Source organism: Lonchura striata, chromosome 9 (genome assembly GCF_050655825.1).
Source record: "Lonchura striata isolate lonStrDom1 chromosome 9, ASM5065582v1, whole genome shotgun sequence".
Classification (NCBI taxonomy): Eukaryota; Metazoa; Chordata; class Aves; order Passeriformes; family Estrildidae; genus Lonchura; species Lonchura striata.
The window spans coordinates 21,175,413-21,194,228 of NC_140711.1; the positions used below are offsets into that span (position 1 = coordinate 21,175,413).

The 18,816-nt window shown below is 41.4% G+C and overlaps 1 protein-coding gene across 37 annotated transcripts in view; it reads right to left on the reverse strand.

Moving 5' to 3' along the window:
• Window positions 1-18,816, reverse strand: part of LPP (LIM domain containing preferred translocation partner in lipoma) — a 352,923-nt gene that overhangs the window by 69,337 nt on the left and 264,770 nt on the right. For all 37 annotated transcript variants that reach the window (XM_085587199.1, XM_085587213.1, XM_085587195.1 and 34 more), the window contains one exon: window positions 14,746-14,869. In XM_085587199.1, the coding sequence (XP_085443325.1) occupies window positions 14,746-14,869 (124 nt within the window). The remainder of the gene's footprint in view (window positions 1-14,745; window positions 14,870-18,816) is intronic.

The following is an 18,816-nucleotide window of genomic DNA, read 5'->3' on the forward strand; positions in this document are numbered from 1 at the left end:
GGTATGAAATCCAATATTTGTTTACTCTCTTGGACAAGTAATAGGAACTTTACAACCTGGGATGGAGAAGCACTCTGATTCTGCAGGGGACATTCAATATTTGTTCCTATTCAGAATGACCACACATATCATAAGCTTAAAATGTGACATTGGTATTGAAAGCAAAAGTCCTTTTAAAATGTCATTTGATTTTTACATATTTATTACACTGATATAATTAAGCAGTAACTATAATTCTGCTCCTCCTTTGGGTCATGGGACCTGCTTTTACTGGCCAGGGTAGATGGAAAGTAATACTGATAACTCTCTACTTTGAGAATAACCTCCCAGTGGCACATGCTTCATCTGGAGTCCATGATGAAGCACTCATATCAAGTATCCACAGATCATTATGCTCACCTGATTGCCACATTCTCAGAGCTTGCTACATAATGGTATCAAAGTTTTCTTGCTTGGCCTCCACTATGAGTGAATTAGTGTAAAACATGAGATATATATTTATAACAATTATTATTTTATTTAAAGAAAGTATGTGGAAATCCATCTGCACTATTGCATGTGTCATTCTCATACATCCTACAGCTTTTGATTCAAAACTAGCAAGGTTTAAAAAATAATAAGTTAAAAAACCTCACACCATAAAACCAAGCTCCTTAGTGGCATTAAGTTTGATCTGTTTGAAGTGGTGGTTTTGACTCTAGGGCCTATTGACTAATAGTAGGAGAGATGAGAATTGTGGGTACTGATCCATTTGTCATGATTAAAGACTGTCCTGACATTTCACCTTAAGCTCTCTATGAGGAGGCTCTGATGTTGACCGGCATCTACAAAGGCGTGCTCAAAGTACTATTCATCACTCATCACTCATCTTAGTACCAGTAAGATGGAAGAGTCTTCCTGAATTGGCTTCCATGCTAAAGGCTTCCATGCTAAGGGCACCAATCCCTGTCTCTTGAATTATTCACACAATTCATGACCTGAAAATTTTGTGCCAATGGAAACTGAAACCACAAAAGCTTTCCCTCCTCCCTCCCACGGCTGAACCAATCGGAATGGACTGATTCAATATCCAGAGCTCATGATGAGTTCTGCCAGTCCAATGCCCTTGAGCAGGCATTCAAAAAGGCCATCATCATCAGGGATTGTAAGTGTTTGCCAAAAACTTGGTGTTGGAAAACGTCCCGAACATGCTGTACCAGTGACGGCAACTCTGTATGAGCAAAGCTGGCAAATCGCTGTGCTCTGAACTTTCAGGGTGCTCTTTGCTGCTTTCTTACATTCATGGGAGTTCACTGTGAAAACAGTAAGTGTATCTAATCCTCATTAAACTCTTTGGTGTGACAGTAGGGAAAACTGATGGGCTTGTTTACATGTGATAATGGAATCATTTGAAATCCACTAGACCTCTAAATTTAGATCTGACATAAATGTAGGGACAGTTTATACCAAGCCTGATTTTAGCTGATGTAAACTTAGTTGACTTCTTTTGAATTTATATGACCAAACCCAACACTGGTCTAAGTCAGTTGGTTTCCACTTTCATGTAAAATGATGCAGCTTTATTATGTTGACAAAGTCAGATGTGATGGGTAAGTCAGAGAAGCTATTATGCCCACCCCAGCATAGGAAACAGTGTGGGAGACTTATGTCCTAATGGAAAGCTACAACTTACAAAAGCCTTCAAAACAGGACTTTTTGGTACTTCAAACATTTGAGAAATTGCTTTCATTGTTTTCCATTGTTCTAAGCATCCCTGCACAGATGAGGACGTACAAAACAAAATGCATTATGTAGCTTGTGGGAAGTCTACAACCATGTTCTAGACCAGATGACTCCAGAAGAGTTTGAGGAAAGTTTCAGATCCACATCCAAACATTAGAACACCTACAAAAAAGTCTGAGTTCCAGTATTGCTTCATGAGAAAGTCAAAAGAACCTCACCATAGGAAAAGGAGAGAGACTGGCATTTTGGAAATCACAGACTAAAGTCTTACGAGCTCCTTTTCATGCAAATGAGCGCTATCTGAGGTATTAAGGGTCATGAAATATTCCCAGCTAAGAGTGACACAAAATTAGTAAATTGCCATGGGGAAACAATATTAATATCTCATTTTACAGTCTTATTTGTGCTGTATATTGTTCTGTTCTCCCCTGTCCCCAGAACACAGGAATGAAGCTACTGCACACACTGATGTCCTAAGAATTTAGGCAGTATTTATTCAGCCAGACTGATTTTACTCTAGCCAAGCTGATGTCAGTTGCAGCACCTTCTTCTCAATCTTCAGTCTCAAAGAGATGTGAGCCACTATGTGCCACAATTAGACCATGCTCCAGAACATCATCCTGTGAAATGTTTGTTCTTCTAAACAAAATGTTCTGCAATTTCCCTAGGCCAGAACAGCTCTTGTAATCAGACATTTGCTGGATGCACACCATTCCTACTTGCTACCTAACAGCTGTTACTCATAGTACCAGGACTTCTGTCACTTACATGGGACTCAAGGCCACAGTTCAGCCACCTTGTCTTCCCTGACAGTTGTGCCACAAAGGGCAATACACACCAAGACTGTGTGTGCACACCTTGCAATTGTACAAAACAGAAGGAAGCAAAGTCTGTAGACATGGAACAGCTTAGTTATGGCTCCTCACCCAACCTCCTGCTGTAATCAGAGCAAAGAAATAACAGAAAACCCACCAAGATCCCAAGACTAATTGGCTTTCTGTGAAGTATTGTTTTTTTTTTTTTAAAGGACCAAGCCACACTTGGATCAATGGGCCTTATGAACAAAAACCACTTTACTCATGACCAGGCATGACCAGAGCTAGCTCAGGGCACAGATCTCCAATCCCAGAGCAGCAATGGCCCTCTGGCCTAAGTTTGGGGGCTTTTCCAAAGCCTGTCTCTGACCCTCCTGCTGAAGCTCCTAAAACTTGCATTATTGGTGTGGGTTTTTACGTAAGCCCTCATGAAAGTATGTGACTCTTCCCTGGTGAGTGAACAAAGCAACTTCCATTCCTCACTCAATTTAGAGACAGCAGGGCAGAAAGAGACTGAAAGAGTTCAAATGACAAGCTTTCACTAGGAGCTGGCCATGTAACTGACACAGACCTTGTGGCTCTCCTCAGCTGCCTTTCTGACAGAGGGATGCCATGGAGATGGCAATGCACCAGCTGTGCACATCTTCAGTGCACATTCTCCACTTCCTTCACCTTCTGAATTTTGCCTGTGAAGAAACAGCAGAAATAAATCTGATCATGGGAAACTTCCATTTTTCACTCTCCTCCCCTTTTTGTTGCCATGCATGGAAATTGAGTATACATAGAATAAGAGGTTATAGTGGTCCTAGCATCAGTAGTGGCCTAATGGAACTACACAAGCACAGCACACTGAAGCCTGTGCTTTGCCATTTTATCTTTAGAAGAAGGCAACGGTTTTAGGCATGTACAGATAAAAGATGGAGTATTTTAAAATGTCCCACCCAAACATCCACTGTAGTTGTAGCCATACCTTCCCCAGTCTTGCCTTCTACCTTACCTTCCTCCCTCCTCTAAACAACACACATCAGATTTGCCAGTGCTGTAGAGAGTCACACTTCACATGACCCACGTAGGCATCAAAAACTGATCAGTTGATGTGGGATGTCGAGATGGAGAATGGGAAAGAAAGGATCGCCACTAGAATCAGACTCCAGGTAGTTTCCTGCCCTATATATATGTGTACACACTCACATATTTATTTATGCATTTTAGGATTCTCACTAATTTCAGCCACGGGACAGAAATGAGAAGCAGCTGCACAGCTCGTGGAGATGACGACAAGAACACATGACCAGAATTAGCTCCACGTTGGCAGTGACAGTCACTAGGACTTTCCTGTCCTGAAGAACTGGCTTCATATGACAGTCTTCTGCACAGCATAAAGGACCCACATTAGAGTCCTTTCTAAATGTCTCCCTTCAGCTCAGCTAGACACAATTCCTTAGCTCATGTGATCATAAACTCTGCACTAAAAAGAGTGTAAAGTCAATATTGCCATGTCCCAGGTATTCATCAACACAAGAGAAAATTCAAGGTAAAAGGCTTAAGGCTTTCTGCAGTTTTTTTGAGAGTCGCATGCTGAATTCACTTGTCTTTCACAGCAAGCACATAGTGAGGAAATAGAGAAATTTTAAAAGCTGGGTTTTTTTCAAGTGTAATTTTAAATGACAACAAAAGCAACTAAAATCCCCACAAAGAGTTTCTCTTCTTTCAACCTACACTCACAAAGAATGCAGCATATCACCTGCCCAGCCTGCCCCTGACAGTACAGACAGAATCAGAACATGTACTGAGCAGATAGTAAGTTATTAACCTCTCAAGATATTGTCTGCAACCAGAATTTGTTGAGGAAATTGTATATTAAAGTTCAACACTGATGCTAACTGAATACAGCCTGATTCACAGCTTTAAATGGACAACTTCACATGGCTGGGACGGTGATTTGGAAGAATCTACAAAACTAAGTAATTCACATCCCACATCCAGCTGTCTGTCCTTAGCAGTGGACAGTGCCTTAGGCTGTGGAAGATGGTTGTACCCATACCTCTAAACTCTTAACAAAGGGGTCTGTTATTGCAATGGTGTTTTACTGAACCACTTGTGTTCAATGAGGAGATGCAATTGTGAACTGTCAGAACTCATGTCACTACCTGTACTGTCCCCTTTTTACCCTGGTGCTGTGAACATAGCTTTTCAGAGGTTTGGCTCTTATTTCTCACTTCCAGAAGTAATTATTTCTACATCTCTGTGCATGTCTTGGCAGACACACAAGGAAAAAAAAAAAAAAGGCAAAAAAACCCCAGCAAACTAGCAAGTTCCTAAATGAAAGCTGGTGACAAGGTATCAGATGTAGTCTCCCATCTCCACTTTGCACCCACAGTGATGCTACTGCTATTGACATTGTCTGTTTCCCTCAATGGGGCTGGCTTAAGCAGGGCCATGGGACAGGCACAGTGCTTTGCCACTCTCTCCTGCTCAGCTGACACAGTCTGTGCTGGCACAGTACAGGCAGGGGACATCTCAATTGCAGGTTTCACAAATCAAAACAGGTTTACTCTTGGCTGCTTGTAGCATCCCAAATGTCTGCCAGGGCTGGCTTCTTGTGATCTGCCTGCCAGTTTGAGATGACAGTCTCCTGAGCCTTGAACAGCAGTTGTGACCTTGGCTTGTAGCCAGAGACATGAAAACATGTGTTCATGACATGATGAACAGCAAGGTGCATTTGGACACATGAAAACAGTGCAGCATACTAAAACCAGCAGGAAAGTTTGGCTACTTTTGATTCTTTTCATCCTTTTAATCCTCCCCTACCTCTTTGCACCACTGAGAATCGCTCTGTATTGATTATGCTGACATTGACAGCAGAGCTGGAATTTTTTTTTTTTTCACATCTCGGATGAGAAAGTGGGTTATGATTCATCTCACTGAATCTGAGTCAAAGCAATTCCTTATAAAAAACCAAACAGTTTTGATGCATTTCCATTAGAAGAGAAGAGGTTAGAGAACACTCAGCAAATGAGACAGTCCTGTTTAATTCTTTTTAGCACATTTCACTCTCAGATAAAATCTGTCCTTTCCCTCCACTGGAAATAACTCATTTTGAGTTAATGACACTAAAATACCCCCAAAAGCTACTAGCAAAAGACAAACCACCCTATCAAAAAAAGACAGCATAAGACAAATGCCACCAGAAGAAGAAATAACAAATGCCACACTGTGCCCCACTTCTGTGGAACAGTGATTGCTGGAGTGGAAAGTAATAGATTACTATGGTAAATTATCAATTTTCCTAATAGCCTTGAACTACCTAAATGCTGAAGTGTGATAACATTAGTGGGTACATTATATTAACAGCAGTTAAAATGATCAAGTGTGATCCTGGAGCACATTTTCCCTCCTTTCTTGTTTTCATAGCCTTGTTACTAACCCTGGAAAATAGAGCTTCTGCTCTGCATGCTGGGAAGAGCCTTCAGACTGGTTGTGATTTCTTATCAGACAAGGCTCACAAGTCCATTTTAGTTGATTTTCACATAAAATAAAGTGTGTGACCACAGTTTTGGGTAAGGCATGGAACTTGAAGGAATTCTAGGCTCAATTCCCACTTCGCTACTGGATCTCAGCATGACTCTGGGTGAGTCATCTGAACTCTTCCAGTCAGCCCCTCGTTTGTAAATTAGGGACAGTAATTTCCTGGTCTTTGGCATATTTTCAGTTTCAGAACTCTGAGGGATGCACCCTTTTCCTAATCCATATTTAATTTTCACATATTACAGTGTGACCACAGGCTCGAATGCCACTGCACCACAATGAGCCATAGTGGAATGGGAGCAAACTGCAAATTTAGTGCACAGAGCTTCAAAGAACAGGTGAGCTGGTTTCAGTTTTAAAAAGCAAAGAAAGGGTTCCTTTCTATCAGGTCATGTAGACAACTAACTCGAAACAAAGAAATTCAACTGTTTTCATGTTACTGGGACAAAGATTTATCCAAGAGTGCATTGCTGGAAGGGTTTCGAACTCCAGCTCCAAAACTGAATGCCTGTGCCTCACTTGACAACTTAGCTACAAGTCATGACGAAATAATGTCTTGAGGCTTTAAACACTTCAAAGTCCTATCTGAAGTGAGAATTATTCCTATAATATAGTCCAGAAAAACATCCTTACTCATTCCTAGACACATGCAGACACACACACACACTCCATCTCAAAATACCTACCTGTATGTGAGAATTTAGAGTTTATGATATCCTGGATGGAGGAAACTCCTGGTTGAAGTCATCTCCATAAAACAGGAGAACCAAACTTCTCCATCCTGTATGTCCTAGACTAACAGTCCATCTTCAGCTCCTAGACTCAGCAAGGAAATCCTCAATCAGGGGTCTTCAAGGTGCCACAATTTGTTGGCTTTAATCAGGTCATGACATCCCCACAGAGACCCCCAGGGATGAGGCAGCTCATTTCAAGTGGAGCCGTAAACAGCCAGCATGTAGGTCTCGTGTTTTTTAATGATCTCAACTAGCTATAGACTCAGGAACTGCAGCTGAAGACTTGATGGCTCACTATCAATTTTTCAGCCCTTTCAGTCCACAGAGTGTTTACTTTACTTTGTAAGTTCATCATGAACAAGCTGGGCTGTATTCGAACTGTTTGTCAAATTAAGGTAGAAAGATTTGGTTTGTTTCCATGTAGGACTGTTAAATATGGGGGGTTGGCCAATAGCCTTATCATTGTTCAAAGGTTTTTCTGAAAGATGAGCTTTCCTATCTATCTGTACAGGTCCTAGCACACTAAGGGCCCTCTCACAATGAAAGAAGTATCCACCACCCTCACAGGTTTTTTTTTTTTTTTCATGGCTATGTTAATTTTTAAACATGAAGAATCATGTAGAATACAGCTGTACTTTAGAAAGACACATCCCTGAATTTCATTATCACATTTCACTCCTCTTAGAAGACAGCAGGAAATTATCAGTTTTTATTTACTAACTTTCAGGACAAACCTAATTTCATTCATGGCTTGAAACCCAGCTCTCTTTCTCAGCATACAGGTGATCATGGGAATCCCTTTAATTAAGTGCTACTTCAGTATTCTGAACTTATTATCCATTAAATAATCTCTGCATCAAAAATCAGTTCTGTTTAAAAGTAAGAATATGTCTATGTTGACTGCCAGCAATTCAAGCTAAACCAGGGAATTAAAAACACAGAAGAAGTCGCGCTGCTTGCTACCTGTTCCAGCTGGGATTTTATGACCTACAGTAACAAAGGTAATTGTGCTTTTGATGCAAGATTTAGATCCCATCTGTCAAGCAGTGGTGGTCTCTGAAGAGAGTGTGCTTCAGAAACACTCATGATGCAAAGTCTTGACCACTCTTGTGTGGATAAGAAGAGGAAAACAGAAGGTGAGTCTCCTGTCTCCTGGCCCATGTGGGTACCAGGTGCTCAGGACTTACAGAAGTGCAACCTTCTCTGATTTCTGACTGCTACATCTGCTGGATCTTCATTTAAAAGATGTGCACTCAAGCCTTTATAAGGCTAAGACACCTGGCATAAAAAGATCTAGGTGCTTAGTTTCATAAAGCATGTTTCCAAGAATTAATAAAGTAAGATGTAGATAGGATCAACATCAGGAAGAATCACACTTTTGCACCTATTTCCAGTCTTTCAAATGCTTAGAAGCACCTTAGACCAGCTCACAGCCTCTTGCCTTTCTCATGGCTGGAGATAAGTCCATGTAGATATGGTATATTTTGCTCTCCAACCACTCACTGGCTTACTCTTTTTCTCTTCTTACTTTGGAACTGTGGGCTAAAATTCACCCGTCTAGGTTGCATTGTGATTACCCTTATAAATTTACTCTACCTTGCTCTGCAAGGACGCTGGCAGGCAGAGGACTCCCTGAAAAAATGCTAGACGAGGGTGGTAAGTATTGACAGAAGTGAGACTGAAGAAACAGGCTCTGAAAGCCATTTACCAAGATAATTAAAGCCCCTGGGGAGCAGAGGGAGGGTGACTCCCCTTGTGGCAGGCCACAACAGGGCCGCTGGATGTTGATGGTGCTGCACTGTGACCTCCCTGAGCAGAGGTTGCTCCCAGGCTTTGTAGCCTGTGTGCAAACATTGGAATATGGCTTGAAGATAAAAAAATAATGACTTGAACTACAATGGAGAAAAGGGTCCCCATTATATGTCAGTTCTTCCTGCTTTTGTGAGTGGTTACATAAGAGTAAATGACTGTCGGCTCATCAGTTGCTGAAAGTCTAACCTGCTATTTTCTGACCCAGATGTTGTTCAAATGAGGACAGACACCATCTTGCAGCAGAACCCCTGCCTTTAGAAAAAAGACACATCACATTACATGGCAAAATTACAATGTAATTATGCTCTCATAATAATACCATGCTTCTTTTAATGATAACATTTTCAGAACAGATCTGAGTATAGGCAAGATACAACAACTTTCAGTTTCTTTTTCTGGTAATAATTCAGATGAAACCAAGTGGCTACTTGTGCCTTTTAGAGGCTCCTGATATGCCTGACCAAGACCGAAATGCAACACAGACCACGTTCAGTTTAGAGCCTCTAGAACTGTACAGTGCTCAGAGCCGTGCCAAAGGAAACAAAGACAGCAAGAGCCAAAGGAAGTCATACCTGGACTCAGCTGAACCTCCTACAACTCTGCCATACCTGATTTGGATTGCTACCTCCCAACCCATGTCCCGACCCTCAAGAAGTAAAATTAGGGAACATATTCCATACTGTTTGGATACCAGGTCTCTGGTCCTATTGAAGAAATTCTAGCTTATGAATGGAAGCCAAATGGAGATGCAAAACCAGTGATGGGAAAGGTTGGCAGAGCCTTGGCAGATTTAATACTGGTGTCACTTATCAATCTTTAATCTTAACTGTGACATGACATCTCAAAGAACCATTGGAGATGAAGGCTTCTCCAGGGGAGATGCATATATGACAGATGCTGCTAATCATCTGCAGCAAATTCAGTGAAAAAGGAAAAAATTAAGTTTGAAAAGGTAAAACAATCTGCTACAGGTCAAGATGTCAAAATGAGAAGTAGAAAAGAAAGTCAAGCCTCCTGTTTCTTAGCCTTGCTCTTCAATCGAATTCTGCACCACCTCTCCCATTGTCAAAGACAGGGTACACAGAAAATACACATTAAAAAACGACATCTCCTGAATTATCAGCTCAAATTTAAAACATAATTCCTTTACTGCACAAACTGAGTATTTCCCACAGGATGATTCTGGCATCTCTCTTCTCCCCATGCATCCCTACAGCATGCTGGAACTACAGAAGGAGAATGCTACCTTATCCAATACATGAAACTGGTGGCTCCTTTGGTAGCTCTGAGCATTTATGGTAAAATACCAGTGAGAGTTTCTTCCCACCAGTCAGGGAAACTGCTGTGGGGAGTGACTCAGCTGGGACATAGTCCAGAAGGCAACAGGAGATGAGGGGCCCCAATGGCACTTTTCCAGTCTTAATCAGCACTGTCTGCATGGTGATAGAGACTGATAAGCTGCCAGAAGTAATTTCTTTCTATAAGACTTGAAACAGTGGTCCAGAACAGTTGTGATCTTTCTGTGTGTGTGTATTTGGTTGGGTTTTTTAAAATGCAGAATTGAGGGCTGTAATTTCCCATGGCGGCCAACAAACAATTTTGATAGTTTCATTTTAATCTCCTATAAGTATCCATTTCTCCTCCTTCAACCTTACCCAATTTCCACTCCACTAAGTATTATTTTTTCCAAACAAATCAGACATGCCTGTCTACAATAGCACATTTATCAACAGGGAGGGCTGTGATAGAGAGAAACTATTCCTACTGCACAGAACATAAGACATTTGGGAATCCTTTCTAATAAAAAGGGATTTGATTAAAGACAGCCAACTACCACAGATCAGCAACTTAATCATCAGTAAAGAAGGAAGAGCAGCTTAGACACAAAAGACTTAAATTTGCTGATCTGCCAAGGACTTCCCAGTAGTAGTCACTCCACAAGTTACTCCAGAATCTACAAGGGGGTAGGAGGGGACATACACCAAGGATTGGGGTGCTTAGACTTATTAAAGCAGTTTGGTCTTAACAACAGTTAGGCACAATGCCCAGCATGCATATTTAACTCCTAAAAACTCACAGGAATTTTTAAAAAATTATTATGCCTAATGATATTTCCATACTTAAGCACTGCCTTGCCAATGGCAGCTAGAGGATTTCCCAGTGACTGGATTGTGCTGCTGTGCTAAGTCCTGGAAAGACAAAGCTGCCAGCTGTGATCTTGCTGCTCCCAAGTGTCTCCAACATGCTGCTCCTGGCTTCCACCACACTTCCAGGCTCCCCAGGAGGGCAGTGTGATCCCTGCTGCCAGCTGTGTGTGGTTGTGTGAGCAATCCCTGCCTAGAACAGTTCCCCCAGCTCTGAAATCACTTTCAGTGGTTTCCACCTGGAAAGCTGCAGAGAGGTGCAGTAAGCATAGACTGGATGGAAGTGTTGGCTGTCCTGATCCTCAGCTCAGCTCACTGGGTCTGCCAGCAGTACCAGACAGCATTTCCAGGACAAAGAGACAACCTGAGTGACTACTACTGCTCTTCCTTCCCAAGGAACCTTCACCCTGCCCACTGCTGGGCAGATTCTGCTGACTACAGAACCAGGATGGCGTGATTGAAAACCAGAGATACAGTGAATGAACTTGCAGAAGGAAGTTGGTTACAGAGAAGATCCTAGAGTGCTGGCAGACCAAGTAAAATGACCTTTCTCCAGCCTAACAGTTCAAATGTAATTATTCCAACAAATTATTTTCATGACTTAATATAACGCCTTGCAGCTTTCTAGCAAGGTTAATTAGATTCTTCAATTCAAAACCTATCTGCTCTTAACCAACTTTTAATATGCTGAAATCCAGTTTTCTAAATTCAAACTAATAAAAGTGATTAGCTGACAGCTATCTGGTATGCTACAATTACCACGACATTTAGACCTCAGGCATAAGATATTTAATGCAAATCAGAGTCAATGTCTCTGCCCATTTGTCCTTTTTTGGATTATTTGATAAGTGTGCCATATGAATCCTGTACAGTCCACACTACCATGCTAAACAACTAAAGAACGAGGGCAGAGATATTGGTTGAGACAGTTAACCAAAGCTGAAAGAGTCTTTTTTCCTCCCACACTTAATTTGTTCTTTCCACATGAGCAGAAGTTACTGAAAGGCACTGGCTGACAGCTCAAGTAGAGATGAGTATTTAGTTCTGACATAGCCAGAATTAGTACAGAACTCCTGGCCTGCACTGCCATATCAGAAAGCTTCATCCACTGTGACTCCAGAAACCCAGGGAGGAGCCTGGGCTGAAGCAAACCTAGGAAGATGAGGGCAGCCTAACTCTTTCACTGTGATGCCTTAAGTTTTAGTTTTCATATTTTTTAGATTCTGTACTACCTTTGTGTGTGACTCTGAACTTTACATAAAGTGTTAGCAAGTTTTCTTCACAGTTTAGTTTGACAAAACAATCCTTTCCCAGCCTGAGAACCAAGAACACCATTGCAGCTTCAGGCTCAAGAAGTATAAAGAACAGTGAACTGAGGAGAGCAATCTGAGAAGATGAGACTTGATAACCTGAAGCTATAATTGGACAATTGACCCCAATATGTAAATGAATCAAAACTTATACAAGTGTGAAAACTCTTGACCAGTCATCCGTCTTGGGCAGAGCCACAGCCAGGGTCTGGTATTGCCCAGGGTGTATCTTTTGAAGACTTTTTAATACATACCTACCTTATTCCTTTAACTCTGTCTAGCCACTGTTCCAGGTCAGCCTCTTTAGGCATCAACCCTACCTAAGCATAAAAAGCAGTTGTGCTCTAGCATTCTGTGTTTTGTTAGATAGAAATGCTCCCAGAAGGCTGCATGGGGCACAGCATCCTTAGGGAGCTGAAGAGATGTTCAGCCCAACACATGGTTCTTTGGCACATCAGGAATGCCAGGGATGGACATCACCTCAGTGATGAACTTCAGTGGCATACAGTGCAATCAGAAGATCAATCAGGTGCAGTTGGTAATTACACATGACCTGCCCAGGGTAGGATGAAAGTGGTTGTTTGATTTTTCCACCATGCATCATGCATGATTATTCCATCTTTGATTATGCTACTGTTTATATAAATAACACTGGCAAAACTTGTGAGTGCTCTGAAGCCTCCTTTCCATTTTCTCATCTCCTGCTGAATTAAGAGCTAATGGCATGGCATTGGTCTGACATTGGTCTGATCTGATAGCCAAACTGATGACCTGAGCATCTTTATGTTCCCACTCTTTCAGCTATGCATCCCTTTTGGATGAAGAAACTTTGATGTACCACCCTCTCCAATAGAGCAGAGCAATCTTAGTCATACAACATTAGTCTGCAAAATCTGAGCTTTGCAGCTTCATAAATACAAGTGGTAAACAAAACTAAAGCTTCACTTCAGGAAGCAATTTTCGAGCTGTGAGGAAAATTAATCACTAGAACAGCTTATCAGGGTAGGTGGTTGACTCACCATTGCTTGAAGTTTTTAAGATAAGATTAGAATTTTTTTTTTTTTCAAGTCATGATTCAATCATGTTCCTGGGAGAAACTGAGAGTAGGACATTAAGCAGCATAATGGCAAGGTCCTTTCTGACCTTGCAGCTTGTGAATCTTCTTTGTTTATCTGCCTAGCTTCTTGGGCAAAAGGAAAACTGAATGGGCTTTGGTCCATCAACCAACTCCTGCCAGAGTTCTGCATTAAGAAAATTGCTGTAATCAGATCTCATGCTTCAGGGCTTCAGCCATTTGCCTGAAGAGGGCAGGAAAAAAGTTTCTCCCTCTTTCCTGCCCAGGTAATGGCTAATACAGGTTATGTTTATTTGGTTGTAGCTCTGCATTTAAAACATCAGAGAATGAACCCAAATGGCTATGGGCAGAGATGAAGTCAAAGACAGAAATACAGAAAACAATCCCTGGGTATTTTCTATTCACTTAGCCATTCCTGCTCACACCTCAGATCTGTGATAATCATCAACTCTGATGACTATCAGTATTTACAGAGAAGACATTTTGGTTGTTAGGGCACAGCCCACAGAAGGTAGAAGGTACTGATAGAGAATTGGGACTGATACTAACCCCACCTACAAGGGCAATGTTTGTTTGATGAGAACATCTTAATCTTTTCATATTATCAGATCCTTGCCACTGCAAGATCCTTGTTTGTTAGTGAAACTGTGGTCCCACCCACTTTCTGATTAAACCAGACCACAAAAGTTTCTTCAAGCCAGAAATGTCCAACCAAACTCTATAGCAAATAAACCTGGAGGAAATCTAAATTACTTTTTAAGAAATGTTGAAATAAAGGAAGATAAATAACACAAAATGAATGGCCTGCCCCAGTCTTTAACTCTACAAACTACAGCAGTCTGTTTCATAATAACACTATTACCCAAGCCTGTAAGAAACTAAGCACACAGGCAGCTCCATCGATCTGCCCATCGTTGAGTGCCCAAGACTCTTGATTTCAATGCAGAGTTCAGAGGTCTTATCACCTATGTTTCATGTAAAGGCAAGGTATAATTCTACACCTATACATGCCTAAGATAATTATACTCTATATCACTTAAGAAGGAAATTAGATGCTTATATTTTTCCAGGTAAGGAAGATGACACTGTTATGACCAATCAGTCCAGATTTGTCTTACTTGTATTTGTTGGACCCAGTTCTGGGTGCCCATGTATAACCAACCTGATTGACTCAAAATGGATTTCCTTTTAATCTGTGCCAGCACACAGAAAATGAAAATCCATGCCTTGGAAGCAGAACACATTTACACTGCCAGATTTTTTTGCAGCTGCAATGAGAAGGGATGGGGCAGGCAGGCACGACAGCAACAGCACCTGAATTCAGACTGGTAGCCTGGAAGCTGGAGACAGATGGTGTGAAAATGAACCAGACACTGAAAAATTCAACTTTATATCCAGTAAGACTATAAACATACAGTGAGTGAGCGTGAGATTTATGCTGAAATTACAGAGGAATTCCTATGGATGATTACACTTCCAGCCCAAGCATGGAAAGCACATCCATCAACACGAGTGTCACTACATTAGCAGTGCAGCTGTCAGGCCTCCCATTACTGAACCCAGTAAATATAGAAGAGGACCATGAACACTTGTGACATGGCTCACCAAAGTACTCATCGGACGGAGGATTCTCCATGTCATACAGCATTTTCTTGGTCAGATGTTCCAGCTCATCCTCAGGCCTGAAGGCAGGAGTGCTTGATGTAGGGCCAGAACTTGGATATCCACTCTGGAAAAAAAAAAGAACAGCCTGTGATGTGGTATAAAAGCATTCACACAGTAAGTGGCTATATTATCTGTTCAGTGTTGAACTTCATTCTTCATTCAGTGTTGAACTTCTTATTTTTCTTTTTTTTTAAGACCCAAGGGATTCAAGGAAGTAAATACCTTACTTAATGTAATGAAAATGGACTCTGAAGAACAACCAGTGAAGTACTATATATCCTCCTAGAATGGGAAGTATCCTGTGCCTCATAATTAGATGTCTACTGGGTAGCACATAATAATTAACAAAGCAGAAGATTATTCCAAGAATAGCTTGATACAAACGTTTTCCAGAACTGAAAAAGGCTTGGGAACCATTTAAGTTTGGACTTGGTAAAAGTTTCCATTGCCTAACAACACAACATAAATGGTAATTCTCTAGTGGTAGAGTATATAGACAAAGACAGATAATCTCAAGCTGCTAGTTATGTTCTCTTCTTGTATGTTTCAACACAAATCCTGCTGTTAACTTTAGTGAGATCAGGAGCTGCTCCACAGATTTTTAGTACTAGAGATACAAAGGTTTAAATACATGTATAAAACCTCTTGGCCTTCATAAGCTAACAGCTACATATAGTATTTGCAGCCTGCCTCAGAGAGTCTTCTCCCTGGAAAACACCATAAGTACGGTATATTTTGAGAAGCACAAGAGTGCCTAGAAGTTGTGCCTAGAAGTTTTTTAGAAGAAGCTAAGTTTGGTGTCCATAAGGAGAAACTCGGTCATCTCAGGATTAAAAAATGCTGACACCAGCTCTCCTTGTGTGCACTGGTTTTTTGAAAGACTTGCATATGAAAACTAACTTATTTATAAAACACATCATTTTTAGTAAAGCAAGTGATTTTATTGATCAATTGCTGCTTACATCAAGGATTGGACCTTTAATATGAAACAAGGAAACATTTTTCCATACTCCGTAACTACTTAGATGGCAAGAAAATATAAAATCATTGGAGAAACAATACATTGACCACTTCTAGGGACTACATCTGACATGATGAATCTTTATTGAGCCAGTGATGTTTAACAGAGAAGAGCAGCTGTAAAGCACTGCACTTCAAGAGAATAAACTATATGCTTCCATGCTTTTTTCTTTCAGGCAAGAAGGAGATTTCAAATGAGACATCAATCAATGCAGAGAATGGCACTTCACAATAATACTTCAATCACCCACTCCCAAAATACCTGCATGCTCCTGACCCCATCATAATTCCTTTTCTAAGGTCCATGCTAAGCTGTACCATCACCCTTCTAACCTGTTGGCCTCAGCAAGGGCCTGTGCTCACTGGAAGGGCTGGATATGCTGTGCACACACTCAGTGCAGCAGCTGCACCCACTGCCTGCCCAAAACCCACCCTGCAGCAGAGTAGCAGCAGTTCACAAGCGAGAGCGGGGGCATGGTCCCCTAGGGAAAAAAGTGTACCTGGAATAAGCCCCAGGCTGGATGAATTTCCCTGAAGGGCTGTGCAAGGTCTGTTTGCCACATATTCAGACTCCCTGACTGAGAACACAGATTGGACCTAACATACATTCAGGTTTTCCCACAGTTGTTTTCATTTTTTTTGCTTATGAATTTTTTTCTGAACAACATTTAAGGATTTTGTGCATTTCTCCAGGAATTTTCGTTGCCTAGCAGTTGTCTTGAGTATCAGGAAATGCTGAATATCCACATAAAGAACAGTAAACTTTTTTGTACAAATGCAGCCATGCTGATGTGTTTGGGTTACCGTAACTTACTTTTCACATGCAGAGGCAGACAGTATGGTGACCTGCATTTGACTTCTAAGTCATGTAAGTGTCATCTCTGTGAGATAAATAATTACATAATTTTGGTGTGGATAAGGGCATTCATATGACTAGAAGTTCTAGAAGTAGGTGTTTGACCCAGTACACCAGGACTCCCTTGGCCAGAGCTTTGTGGCTTTTTAAGAAGAGTTAGTCTACAACTACTTCATTGGAAATAATATCTAGCATAATCCTAAAAAAGGTCAATTAAAATTGTTAAATGTAAGAATCTTGGAACAACCTGTTTTTTCCCCTTTGCTCTCTTGTTCCTAAGAGCTGATCATGAATCTTGCATGAACATATATTTTAACACAGCAAGTGCAGCCAAGGATTTATTACCTTGAGAAATCAATCTGGCAACTGAGCTTCTTGAGGTTCTATTCCAGGTATTGTACCTATTTCAGTTTCCATGCAGAAAAGAATGACCTCTGCTATTCCATCAACAGAGACTCATTTCCTAGACTTTGCATGGAGAAGACAGCATGGTCTGAAGCTGATGATGGCCCTCATCCCTGTATTTCCCATTAGCCATCACCAATCTCTTCTGCTGGGCTCTGTCCACACATCATTTGAAACACTGCCTTTACCCTTGGGCCCTGTAATAAAAATGGACCAAAACAGAAGGCACAAGCCACAGTTTGTTCACAGAAAAGGGCAGTGAGACACATGAAGCTGAAGCAATTTGCCCAGTATCACACATGGGCTCTAAGGCAAAGACAAATCCTGCATCCAGGCTGCTAGGGGCCCTACACTTTCCAGCCTCACACAACTGGGGCTCTACCTGGTCTTGCAGACCTCCATTGAACACTCTGCATCCCAAAGCCACTGCACCTGCAGGCCACCACAGCCAGGCATTGGCAGGAGGTGGCTGAAGCCTCTCCCTCTTTTCCATGCTGGCTTCCCACACCTCTCAACCGGGGAGCCCTCCATAACTAATTCAGAAGGTTTGGACTAGGCCCTTTCAAATGAAAGACCAAAATTTGCAGATTTTCAGTTTTGTCTGACTCTCTCTGGTTTTGGAGGCCACACTGCCTCATACGCTCAATAAATAGACTGCTCTCGTATTTTATCTACATTGCACTTTTCCAAACCAGGCAGATTTCCTATCCAGTACCCAATGACAGCAGAAATAACAAATACCAACCACAATGTTATGAGACACTTTGACTTATTTTGACTAAAATGCTATGCCTTTTTGACCAGTATTTAAGTAGTGCTAGGCACATCTTCTTCCTCCTCCCATGGCACATGTTGACTACGTGCCTCCAGGAAAATGCATTTCATGCAAATGAACATGCTGTTTGCTGGGACACGCACACACACACACACACATAGAGAGGAAAGTGCATCCTCAGTCCAACATAAAATACTTGTTTCAGCAAAACAGTTTCCTTCCTCCTCCTTTGTTAGGTCAGGGTAAAAATACAATTCTGGCTTTCCTTACAAAACAGAGTTGTGGTGTTGTTGTTTATATTAAACTTCCTCTATTTTCTCCTGATCTGCACAATAATAAAGGCTGTCTAGAAATTCAGCTTGCTGTCTGATCTACCAGTTAATTTCATGCATTTTCTTTTCTCCAAGCACACACCTTAATGCACACAATTAACCACTTTCTTAGCTAGACACAGCTCAAAGAAAGGGACTGCATTGATTTGCAGACCCCAAGCACCACTCTGTCTGGCTAATCACAGAAGCATCAGGGACAATAAATTGACCCATGAAAACGGAAAAGAACCCAGCAAAAAGCTGGCAGAAGGGACTATGCTTTGGGAGCACAGGCACCTGAGTGCCTCCTTTGCTACTGTCATCAAACACCAAGCAACTTCAGGGAAGAGAAGAGGATTGCAATAGCATGTGCAGATGCAAAAGCATTCCTAAATAAACACTGTCCTGAATACTTAGTTGGGGTATTAAGGAAAACACCAGCATTTCCAGGGTTAAGCCCTGTAGCAGAAAGTATCTTCATGCTACAAAGGAAGTGAGCTAATTGCTTGTGCCACTATCAAAATGCTGCAAGAACATCTGGCTCATCTTCCTTATTAAAGTTCAGTTCCTGAAAAGCCAGGTCAAAAGAAGCAGTTTTGTGGAATCTCTGCATAATTATTTTGGTACTCAAAGCTGATACTTGC